Here is an 11,893-nt window from a genome sequence, read left to right as displayed (position 1 = left end):
TAGGGCAAGGTAAAAAGGTGGTCGGTCTTTAGCAGCTGCAGAGTGTTTACTTAGGGCGTGGTAAAAAGGTGGGATTCTGTAAACTCAGCCTCAAGATGTTCCAGTGAGATAGTTAAGCCTATTATGTTGAGAGACTCAACTTTTGGCTCCTGACATCTCCCCCTTTCTTATTTAGAAAATTGACCATTAATTGTTGGCTGCTCTTTTTAAGGGGGTGACAGAGGCTCTGTTCCTCTAAGGGTCCAGGGTTTTTCTCGGCTCCCGAGCGAGCATCCTCACTCGGGGGAGGGGAATTTTACAGGCCTTGGCATGTTTTTTGAAGAGACAGCTTGTGGGTATGCATGCCAACCATCATGCACCAGAGCTTGCCACTCAGGGGTCTTGGGTTTTGGGATCTCGCAGATCCATCCCCCTGCAGTCTTACCTGCACCCTTGATTTGAGCATTTTTTCTTCTTCCCATAGGTGCATCCTCCCCCAAGCGGAGGGGCCTATAGGAGGAGGGGCGAACCTATCCCTTATGGCAATAGGTCTTGCCCGTTGAATGGTCAGGAGTTATGAATAAGGAGAAGGGTTTTCTAAATAAGAAAAAAGAAAAGGGGTGGGGGGTTCCCACTGGAACAAGCTCATGGCAAAACACTAATTAAAAGCCTGGGGTAAATCCTAGATCTTAATGCCTTGGTCTGCCATATCAAGGCGATGGTGATGAACCTGTATGGGCTTAGAAGCCAAGAGATTAATCTATTGTTTAATAAATTCAAACAGGAGAGTCCACATCTGGAGTTCTAGCTGCATCTGCAAGAGAAAAGGCATCATCCTGGGGGAGAAGGTTTCCCCTGGGTTGTGATAAGCCATTCACCTGTTTTATCAAGCGTTCTGGCAGCCACCTTGGGGCCGCTTGTTCTTGATCTAAAATACAGGCTGAACCTCGCCCCCAGATAAGAACAGGATCTGGGCCCTTCCATTTGCCTGTAAGGGGGTCTCGCCACATGACAGACGGGCGAGCAGAACTGGAAGATGGGTGCCAATGCCTGTCAGCTGCCGAGTGGCCTTCATTGTCCAGAGTTAGAAAATTAAGGGTGAACAATGTGTGACTAAGGCGATCCCTAGGAGTGGAAAATGAAAAGGCAGAGGCTTTGAGGCGAGTAAGCCAGGTTTTTAGGGTGTGGTGGGCTCCTTCTACAATGCCCTGACCTTGGGGGTTATAGGGAATCCCAGTAGTATGACAAATCTGAAAAATAGCACAAAACTGTTTAAACTTGGCACTGGTATAAAATTTCATTAATCAAATTCCAATAGGAAAAGACGGTAGCAGGAACCTTTTCTGGACCAAAGGTTTCATAATAATCTGTTAAACAATCTCCTACTCTTTGCCATCTTTTTGCATCTATGGTTCCTTCAAGGGGGAACCAAGGACACAAGTCCTCTATGAATGAGAAAAATAATTGTAAATCCCTTTTCTTAACCTGAGTTCCCCGTGTCTTGAAGGCCTCCTTGAGGTCTTACAGAAATAGATCATATGACGACATTGCTTGTCCCATGGTGGGTCACTCACCTTGTGTCGTCATCACTCTCCTCCTGGATTTGTCTCTCTGGGGGTTTGTCGAGGCGATCTCGGACTGTACTTCACCAAGTTTTCCTGGAGGATGATGTTCCTTCCTTAGTCAGAGGCTCGTGCCCCACATTGGGCACCAGTTGTCCCGACCCACAGGACGTCAACGAGGGCAGTGAACCTAAGCGAGAAGGAATGAAGAGACAAGAGACACGAAGAAGGACAGCAAGACAAGGATTCTGATCAAGCTGCCAAGCTGCTAAATTTTATTTTTCACCCAGCTGTATTTATATGCTTGGAATCCTTGGCCGTTAAGGAAGCTTCATTGGCCGAAGCAGCTGTAGGATGTTTGCTTAGAGCAAGGTGAAAAGGTGGTTGGTCTTGAGCAGCTGCAGGGTGTTTACTTAGGGCATGGTGAAAAGGTGGGATTCTGTAAACTCAGCCTCAAGACGTTCCAGTGAGATAGCTAAGCCTATTATGTTGAGAGACTCAACTTTTGGCTCTCGACATTGAAAGTTGAACATTTTTGTATTAACATTTTTGCTAGCCTTTGTCTGCAATTTCCTAATTGTTCATACTTCAAGTGACCCTCTCTTTCCTTGAGAAAATGGAAGTGTATGCCCTATTTAAACATTTTTATTTACCTTTACTAACATAAATTAATTATTTCTTATTTCTTTTGTTGCTTTTCAGATTGTGGTCATTTTGAATTTTGGGGTAGAACTCTCAGGAAATTAAAATGTAATACATATGTTTTACTTATTTATGCAATTGGCAAAAAGTGAAGTTTTATGCTATGTGTTCAGTATACTAAAATATTAATTTTTTGTTTTCTTAACATATTTAGAAAAAAGTTATGAAACTTCTTTTACCTGTGAAACAAAAATTGTAAATTTGGATTTATTATGAATGTGGTTCATTTAGATGTTTTATATGAGCATACTCAATTGCTCCTGAAGCCCAAAGGAGATATTGTCCCAAGTGGAAATGCTCTCTAATTGTCTTCTTATTCAGGAAACAATATGATGATTTACTAAGTAATGATTCTGTAAATGGCTCTCTAAAAAGATATAACATGTAATTGTTTACACAGAGAAAAGGGTGTTTGATCTCTGGTTTAAAATAATGCTTCCAATAACTGTTTCAAAAGTGTTAGAAAAAGAGATGAGTTCTTAAGACAGGAATCCTAAACGTTATAACAGAGAATTGCCACTTACTAGGTTATAATTTAACATCCCTAGGGACCAATTTTCTCATGCTCACAATATAAACCAATTTATGTATGAAAAAGTAAACTATTTGAATTAACCACAATAATATGCAATCACAGTATGCCTTACAAAATCTAGCAGAAGGATGAGGAAGTCATCTTCAACTACATTTCATGTTATTCTGTTCATATTACATACTTGGTAATAAGGAGTAAATGAACTGTGAGCTTTTGTAGAAATATTATAATAGAAACTCAAACAAAATGTCATGCATATGAAGAAAACAAAATTGTAAACTCTAAGATATGTCATTTCCAAGCCATGTAACTTTGTGAAATATAGATTACTCATTTGACATGCACGTGTATACATATATAAACACAAGCTGTGATATGTGATAAATATATTATAGACAGACATAAAATCCCACACGTGTTCAATGAACTATAATAATGAAGAACTTTAATATTGGCACAATAGGAAAGGATAAACAGATTCTCCTTTTTTGTCAACTTCCGGGATGTTCCTTTTTGAGAGAGGAATATGGATGATCATTGATGTGAAAGATTTTGGATGTATTTAGAGAGACTATCCCTTCATTTCCAAGAGATTTGAGTTAAGAAGTTAGTGGAATGATTAAAGATCATGTTAAAAATTATTTTTAGTGAGCCACTTTGAAAGATGAGCAGGTAAAAAAAGATTTCTAGATATATGACTAAGTAGTTTGCTTTTAAAAAACAAAAAACAAAACAAAACCATTTCAGAAAAGTGGGTTGAGTGATGATGAGATAATCTGGCAGAAATAGAAAAGTCAGTTTTTACCAATGTCAACAAACCTCAAATTTACTCTACACACTTATTACCTGATTTAAAAAATGCAAAAACTAAGCCAGGCGCCAGTGGCTCATGCCTGTAACCCTAGCTACTCAGGAGGCTGAGATCTGAGGATCACCCCAGCCAGGGAAGAAAAGTCCACGAGACTCTTATCTCCAATAAACCATTAGAAAATGGAGGTGGAGCTGTGACTCAAGCAGTAGAGCGTGAGGACAGCACCCAAGTCAAGTTCAAGCCCCACGACCGACAAAAAAAAAAAAGCAAAAATGAATACATATAACAAAATTAATGAATCTGTTATTAAAAGGAGAGTAAAGAAGATAATGATGACCAAATGTTAACATGAAGAAATTGCCATTAACCACAGGCTAAAGTTTATTCAATCTGTAATACAGTAAAGTCTTAATGGGATTTATCAGTTTCCCTAAGAATTTAGTGGGAAAGTGGTAAATTAATTGACTACATGGAGCTCATGAATTTAAAAAAATATACTAACAAAACGAAAAGATGATAAATAGATGAGGATGGTCATACAGGAATCAAACAAGTACTATATATTACAAGAACTCTCCTGGTAATGGCTTCTATTTATATATTTAGTTTAAATATAAGCTTTTATGTTTTATTAACCTTGTAATAAGCTTAAAGTTACTTTTCACGTTAAGAATTTCAGGACACTAAAATCTAAATAATTGCATATAAGTAGATTATTTAAGGTTAGACATATTTCGTAAGTTACATTTTCTATTATCTCATTAAATAATCAATGTACATGTATATTATATCTGTATGATATAGTTGCATATCTATATCTATAGATATAATCTATCTATATTCTATAAATTTCTGCTGGAAAAAAATTAAAAATGTAATAATTTAAGAAGAGGAAGGTAGATTTTACAGAATTTTATAAAACCAGCAGAAGAGATCATTATATTAATTGAAAATTACACATTTTCCCAAAGGTTAAAGTTTTATATTATTTTATTAAGTATTTTATATACATGTATATATATATGTAATGACTATTATATAGAATATATATTATATAATATATCATGTTATTATGTTATTATTATATATTATGCATTTTAATACTTTACATATTATAATTATTATATTATATTATATACATTATATCTAATATATAATCTACATTAATACACAAATATATGTGATATGTTATATCTATATATATTCACAAGATACTGAAAATTGAAAAAGTTATATTTTCAAGATGAGAAAACTTAATTTTAAAAAATTTTATAAAATCAGTGTCACCTAATTAGTCTAAAAGTTGGATCTATTTCCAACACATTAGATTTATATCCTAGTTTCAGCATATGTTTATCTTCATTGAGGGATAATTTGATTCTTGGGTCTAGTGTGCATTTCTGCATTCTGTTTTGTCATTTATCATATAATTGATTGCTTTTACTCCTTCATGTATTTACAAAGATTACCTTGGCATTTTCATTTCCCAGAGGGCAATTAGTGTGTTTTCTCCTTGAGGCTTCCCTGTGGACCTCAGGAGGGGCTTCAGCGTGTAGTGGAAGGATTAAAATAGGTAACACTTGTGGCTTGCCTTACTTGGTGAAACAGTTCATTTCAAAAGGTAAGAGGGAAAGCTTTCTATTACTTAGGAAATATCTATTAGTCATAACTGGATTAGACACTGAACTTTATGTTATAAAGTATTAAAATCTAAAAAAGAGGATTCAACTTCAACTGAAAATTGCCTTCCAAATAGAATCCTAGGACTACTAAGAAACCTAAATTTCATAATTTTTGTCTATCAAAATTCATCATGACTAGAATCTTGGTAGACAAAAGTTGTGGAGTTTAGATATTTTAGAAGTGATATATTTCAACAGGTACACAATTTAGAATAAAATAAACTGTAGTATGTAAATCATTTTCTGGACCTAAAGTCATATCAGTGGAAGTCAAAATCAAAGGAATCGAAGTTCGCCAGAAAAGATTAACCAACAAAAATGCAAGGAACATATAATTTACATTGATCATTAAAGGCATGCTCATGGTTAGAATGCACTAGCACATACTTTTTTTTTTTTATGCTGGTACTAGGGTTTGAACTCAAGGCCTGGACACTGTCCCTGAGTATTTTTTCTCAAGATTGGCACTCTAACACAACTCTATTTTTGGCTTTTTGGTAATTAATTGGAGATAAGAGTGTCAAGGACTTTCCTGCCTGGGGGGCGGGGGGCGGGGAGGGCTTCAAGACACATACCTCAGATCTCAGCCTACTGATTTGCTAGGATTACAGGCATGACCAGTAGCTCATGTCTGAATCTAGCTACTCAGAAGACTGAGATCTGAAAGTTAGAATTTGAAGCCATCTCTGCAGACAAATCTGACAAACTCTAATTAACCAGCAAATACCAGAAGTAGAGATGTGGCTCAAGTGGTAGAATGCTAACATTAGAAAGAAAAGATAGGGCTGGGAAGCTGGCTCAGTGGTAGAGCGCTTGCCTTGCATGCCTGGGGCCCTGGGTTCAATTCCTCAGCACCACATAAGCAAAAAGAAAAAAGCCAGAAGTGAGTGGTGCTGTGGCTCAAGTGGTAGAGCGCTAGCCTTGAGCTGAAGAGCTGAGGGACAGCGCCCACGCCCAGAGTTCAGGCCCCACGACCAGACCCAAAAAAAAAAAAGAAAAAGAAAAGACAAATGAAAGCATGAGACTCTGAGTTCAAGCCTCAACAATGACTCAAAAGATTCAGTGTAAGTAAAATCGCCTTTAATTTAATTTTATTATAATTAACTGCCACATGACAAATAATTTGTAACTAAAAAAGAAACAATTAGATTTTTTCTAGATATTTGAGATGTGGAAAATGATTTTATAATTTGACTTTACTTAGTTGTAGTTGAATAAGTTTGAAGTAATGTGTCACATGTTTTTAACTTTTATAGATACTTAAATTTTTAGCTTACTGTACATTTTAACATAAAGTATACCTAAGACCTCTGCAATGTTATTCTTGTAACTGGAAACAACACTGATAGCTTTTGTCATATCTTAATTATTCATTAGTTACAAAAGAGAAGTAACTTTGCCAAACTCACTATTCTAAATGTGAGATTTCAAAATAGGAGTTGATAGCCCAGGTATATTTCATAATCTTCCACAATTTCTTAGCTAAGATGCATTAGGGAATAAAAGTTAGACTTGTAGCAGAAACTGCTCCTGTAAATCAGTCAACATGTTCACTTACGTTCATAAAAACTTTATCAATGGATAATGTTAGATAATGTTAGAAAAAAAACTTTTTCATGTTTTCTAAATTCATTCATCTCCTTCTAGCCCATTCCTGTTTAACTCTTGATTTTAAAAATATTTTATGTTATTAATAAGTTCTTGAAAAGAAAAAAAGGAAGGAAAAGAAGTAGGGATTTTTAAAACAACAGTGTATTTGAAATGACCAATCAATACATGAATTTGTGTTTGTGTATATTTTTTACTATAAAGATATTGCATGAATTCTTATACATATAGATGCAGTATTAGTTGATGGATTATTAATTATTTTTATAAATGTATCCAAACAAAAATAGAAAATATGTTTTCTTTGCATGTTGAGTAAAGTGTTAATTCTCTCACTTAGCACAGAGAAATTGGAATTTATTTTAATTCAGAATTATAGAATTCTCTAAGATCGAGCATTTGGCTGACTACTTGTAATCCTACATTTATAAAACTGTTGGTTCTATATATATTAAAACATCTTCCCCAGGGCTCCTCTTGAATGTTTATTGAGAAAAAAGTTATATGGTTCTTTCTTCCAAGAAGGGTATTCAGGCATCATTCTCCCAATCTTTCTGATAGGATGTTTATGTCAAAATCTAGTGTTTTTCATATTGAGTGTAAATGACTTGTTGGTTTCTACATCCAGCTCAGCTCTGTGTCCAGCAGATATTTTTATCCTGGGATTGTAGTTTGGTGTGTGACACGAAGGAGGGAAAATAAAATCCATCATCATGAAATCTGTATTTGGAAATTTGTTTGTTTTGTGGAGACGGACTTAAACTGTAGAGACTAAATGCATGACTTCACATATGTAAGATAAACTCTACTGACCAACTCAGCCAAATTCTTAAAATTTGTTGGATATTATAGTTGACTTAATATTTTAATTTTCATCATAAAAGCATTCTATCTGTATACAAATGAATTCAATTTTTGTGTTCTTGCATGAATATTGATGACTCACACTGTGGTTGTGTTTAATAACTTCTGTAAACATTGGTGTAAATACATGTAGAATGATATTTTATTTGTATCTTTTTGCATATCACATGAATTACTTTTAACAAATATATATATGATATATATGTATAAATATGCTCAAGGGCTTTGCTTAAAAATCAGAATACATATTGAAACCTTTTCCATTTCTATGAAATGGAAATTCATTTAAAAATAGTAGTAAAATGGATGCCACAAATGGACGGTTAATAATATTTGTTTCAAGAATGAAAATTGAAAAAATACTATAGGAAAAATTTTACTTTAGGAAAAATTTTACATCAGGAGACAAATACATTATTTTTAACTAACCTTTTTTGCAAACTAGATTATTTCTGTTAAGAACAACATATATTCTGCTCATTTCTATCTCTCAGTTGCTAATGGAATGAGATAACTGTCAGATGAAAAGGAAATTTGGATTGAAGGAATGGGTAGGATGGGAGACATGGGGAAGAATAGGAAAGGGGTAACACAGGTTAAGATAGTTGTACTCATTGACTGACATGTCAAATTGAAATCCTTTAAGCTCCAGTGGCTCAGACCTATAATCTTAGCTACTTCGGGGAGTGAGATCTGAGGATCACAGTTTGAAGCAGCTTAGACAAGGAATTCCATGTGACTCATCTCCAATTAATCAACCAAACAAAACAACCCAGATGCCCCTAAGTAGATGAATGGATCAATAAAATGTGGTATGTATGTATATATGGACACACACACACACACACACACACACACACACACACACACACACACAATGGAATTATATGCTTCCATCAGAAAGAATGACATCACCCAATTTGTTAGGAAATGGAAAGATTTGGAAAAAATTATACTAAGTGAAGTAAGCCAGGCCCAAAGAAACATAGGTCCCATGGTTTCCCTTATTTGCAATAACTAGTATATGTCTAGGACAAGCAAAAAATGTCAAAAGCTATGTATATATGACCATATAAGATGATGTTAAGCAAAATAAACACCAAGACAGGGACACAAGTGGTTTTTTCTTGGTTACTGTTTTTTTTAATGTACTTTTAATGTATTATGTGATTTTTTTGCTTTCCTTGGTATGTTGCTCCCCCATGGTATAATTCCTGCTTTCACTGTATTTGAGTCTGGAACCCTGCATCTTGTATATACACTTTTCTAATTTGGGGAGGAGAAGGGAAAAAAATGCTCAAATAGGGATACAGGTTGACCCATTGTAGCAATGAGATGTACAAGGCACTATGTTGAAAACAAACTTTACAATTTCGGCTTCAGGGGGGGAGTAGTTGGGGAGGTGGGAAGGAAGGGATGGTAGGGGAAATACAAAAGAGGAGGAGGCAACAATGCTCGATAGGAAATGTATTCATTACCTTACTCATGTAACTGTAACTCCTCTGTATAGTATTTTTACAATAAAAATCACATTAAAAAAACAAAAAACAAAATAATAAAACAAGCTAAGGCTCAAGTGGTAGAGCCCTAATTTTGAAAACACAGACACTCAATATGGAATCAATGTAGAAATATGACAAAATGGAAGGCATATATTGGCATGCATATCAGCGATAAATTCCTTATCTAGCAGATAAGAAGTCCTGGTGTTTCTCAACATCACAACCAAACAGAAGCAAATGAAAAGAAACTAGAAATTCAGCCAGTGCAATAGGTAGATCTTTTGTTTTTGCATGACAAAAGTCAGCCATAAATACATAAAATATTTTCTTCATTTCATTTAAACAGAGCCATGCAACTGGTTGGACCCACCTGCATAACTGCTTAATCAATCTGCCTTGAAGACTTCCTTATGTGTGCCAAAAATGTGCAGAGGAAGAGGTAACTGGACTCTAGGCTCACACGCTATTGCTTTGAGGACCAAATAACAACTGAAATGCCAGGGATACTACCAAGTATGGATTTGTACAGAATTCATTCGAACAATGAGACTGAAGTCACCATGTTTATACTCAAGGGATTCACAGATGATTTTGAACTGCAAGTCATCTTATTTTTGCTATTTCTAGCAGTCTATCTTTTTACTCTGGTAGGCAATTTGGGATTGGTGTTATTGGTAATAGTAGATTCTCGGCTACACAACCCCATGTACTATTTTCTGAGTGTGCTATCATTCTTGGATGCCTGCTATTCTAGCGTTGTCACACCAAAAATGTTGGTAAATTTTCTTGTAAAGACGAAATTCATTTCTTATGCAGGGTGTGTCTCACAAATGGTTCTCTTTGTGACTTTTGGAACCACAGAATGTTTCCTTTTGGCTGCTATGGCTTATGACCGCTATGTAGCCATCTACAACCCCCTCCTGTACTCGGTGACCATGTCATCCAGAGTTTATCTGCCACTCATTATTGCTTCCTATCTTGGTGGCATTACGCACGCATTGATACACACAGTGGCTACCTTTAGCCTGTCCTTCTGTGGATCCAATGAAATCAAGCATGTCTTCTGTGACATCCCTCCATTACTTGCTATTTCCTGTTCTGACACAAAAATAAACCAGCTTCTACTCTTCTACTGTGTAGGGTCTATTGAGATAGTCACTATTCTGATTGTCCTGGTCTCCTATGGTTTCATTCTGTTGGCCATTCTGAGAATGCGTTCAGCTGAAGGGAGAAGAAAAGTGTTCTCCACCTGTGGCTCTCACCTAACTGGAGTGTCGATCTTTCATGGGACAGTCCTCTTCATGTATGTGAGACCAAGTTCTAACTATGCCTTGGAGCATGACATGATCGTGTCGACATTTTACAGCATTGTGAACCCCATGCTGAATCCCATCATTTACAGTTTGAGAAACAAAGATGTAAAGGAGGCAATGAAGAAATTATTGAAAAGAATTTGGTTCATCAATCAAGTGGATTTTTAAATTTAAGGATCACCAAGTGTACTTTTTGTATGCTTACTTCTGTTTAATCAGAAACTGGAGGAAATACAAATCTTGCTTATATTGCTAAAGCATTTCCAAATAAACTATTAACTGCTTTCTAATCTAACATGGTAGAAACCTCTGCCTATTTTGTCATTTGCTTGTCTGCCACTTTGTTCAAATTGATCAGAATAAATTAATCATCGATGGACAGGAATCACTATGCTTATGTTTTGCATAATTTGACTTTCATGGATTATGTCTGAAATGATTTATTCAAGATGCTCTGGCTTGAAATGTCTTACAGAATCAATGGGATCCTATCACTCAGTTTTTCTCTAGTAAAATGTTGCTTCAATTGCCCTATTGATCCAAACATTAAACAGAGCAAGCTAGTCATTTCTATATTTTTTCCGTTTGACTCAAAACTAGAGTTTGACTTCCATTATTTAAATTTTTCTTCTCACTTCTCAATCATAGAAGTTACTTAAAGCCCTTGGGACATTAAAAAATGTAAACTGATACTGTATGTAAGGTTTACTGAAAGTGTACACCTCCAAGGATCACCAAAACCTAAGAAGATAGCTTAGACAACAAGATACAAATGACTATTGAACATGGCTACTCCAAGATCAAAAGATAATGATTGTTACTAGTCTTCATGATGTACACTAAATTGAAAAGGCCATGAAAACTTCAGCAATTACATTTCATTTGTTTTCTTCCTTTTTTATTTTTAAATTAAATTTTATTTTATTAGTGATATATGAAGGGGTTACATTTACTAAAGTAAGATAATGAATATATTTCTTTTGAGCAATGTTACACCTTCCCTCATTTTCTCCCAATTTCTCCCCCAATTCTCCTCCCCACCAAATTGTAATGTTAAGTCCCAACGTTGTATCTTGAAGTTCCCACATTGTATCTTGTAGATAGCACTGTTGAATTGGTTCACCCTTTACACCACGGATTCTGTGCTTGTCCTTACCTTCTTAAATCAGATAGACTTATATTCAAGACTTGGGGGAGGGGGCAATATTAAGCGAATTAAGCCAGATGGCAAGAAACAGAGGCTCCATGGTTTTCCTCATTTGTAGTAATTAGTAAATATCTAAATTAGTCCTAACAGAGAATGACACTAGCTCAATAGCTATGTATGACCATAAA

At 35.4% G+C, this 11,893-nt stretch overlaps 1 protein-coding gene across 1 annotated transcript; it reads left to right on the top strand.

Annotated features, from left to right (window-relative positions):
• Window positions 1-9,739: 9,739 nt before the first annotated feature.
• On the top strand, window positions 9,740-10,726 carry LOC122104757 (olfactory receptor 1094-like). The gene has a single exon (XM_042675692.1). It carries the CDS (start codon window positions 9,740-9,742, stop codon window positions 10,724-10,726), a length of 987 nt encoding a protein of 328 aa, XP_042531626.1.
• The last annotated feature ends 1,167 nt before the right edge of the window (window positions 10,727-11,893 follow it).

The sequence above is a fragment of the Dipodomys spectabilis genome, unplaced genomic scaffold, assembly GCF_019054845.1.
Source record: "Dipodomys spectabilis isolate Male_0828 unplaced genomic scaffold, ASM1905484v1 ptg000030l, whole genome shotgun sequence".
NCBI classification, from domain to species: domain Eukaryota; kingdom Metazoa; phylum Chordata; class Mammalia; order Rodentia; family Heteromyidae; genus Dipodomys; species Dipodomys spectabilis.
This window is presented reverse-complemented; position numbering and strand designations above follow the sequence as displayed.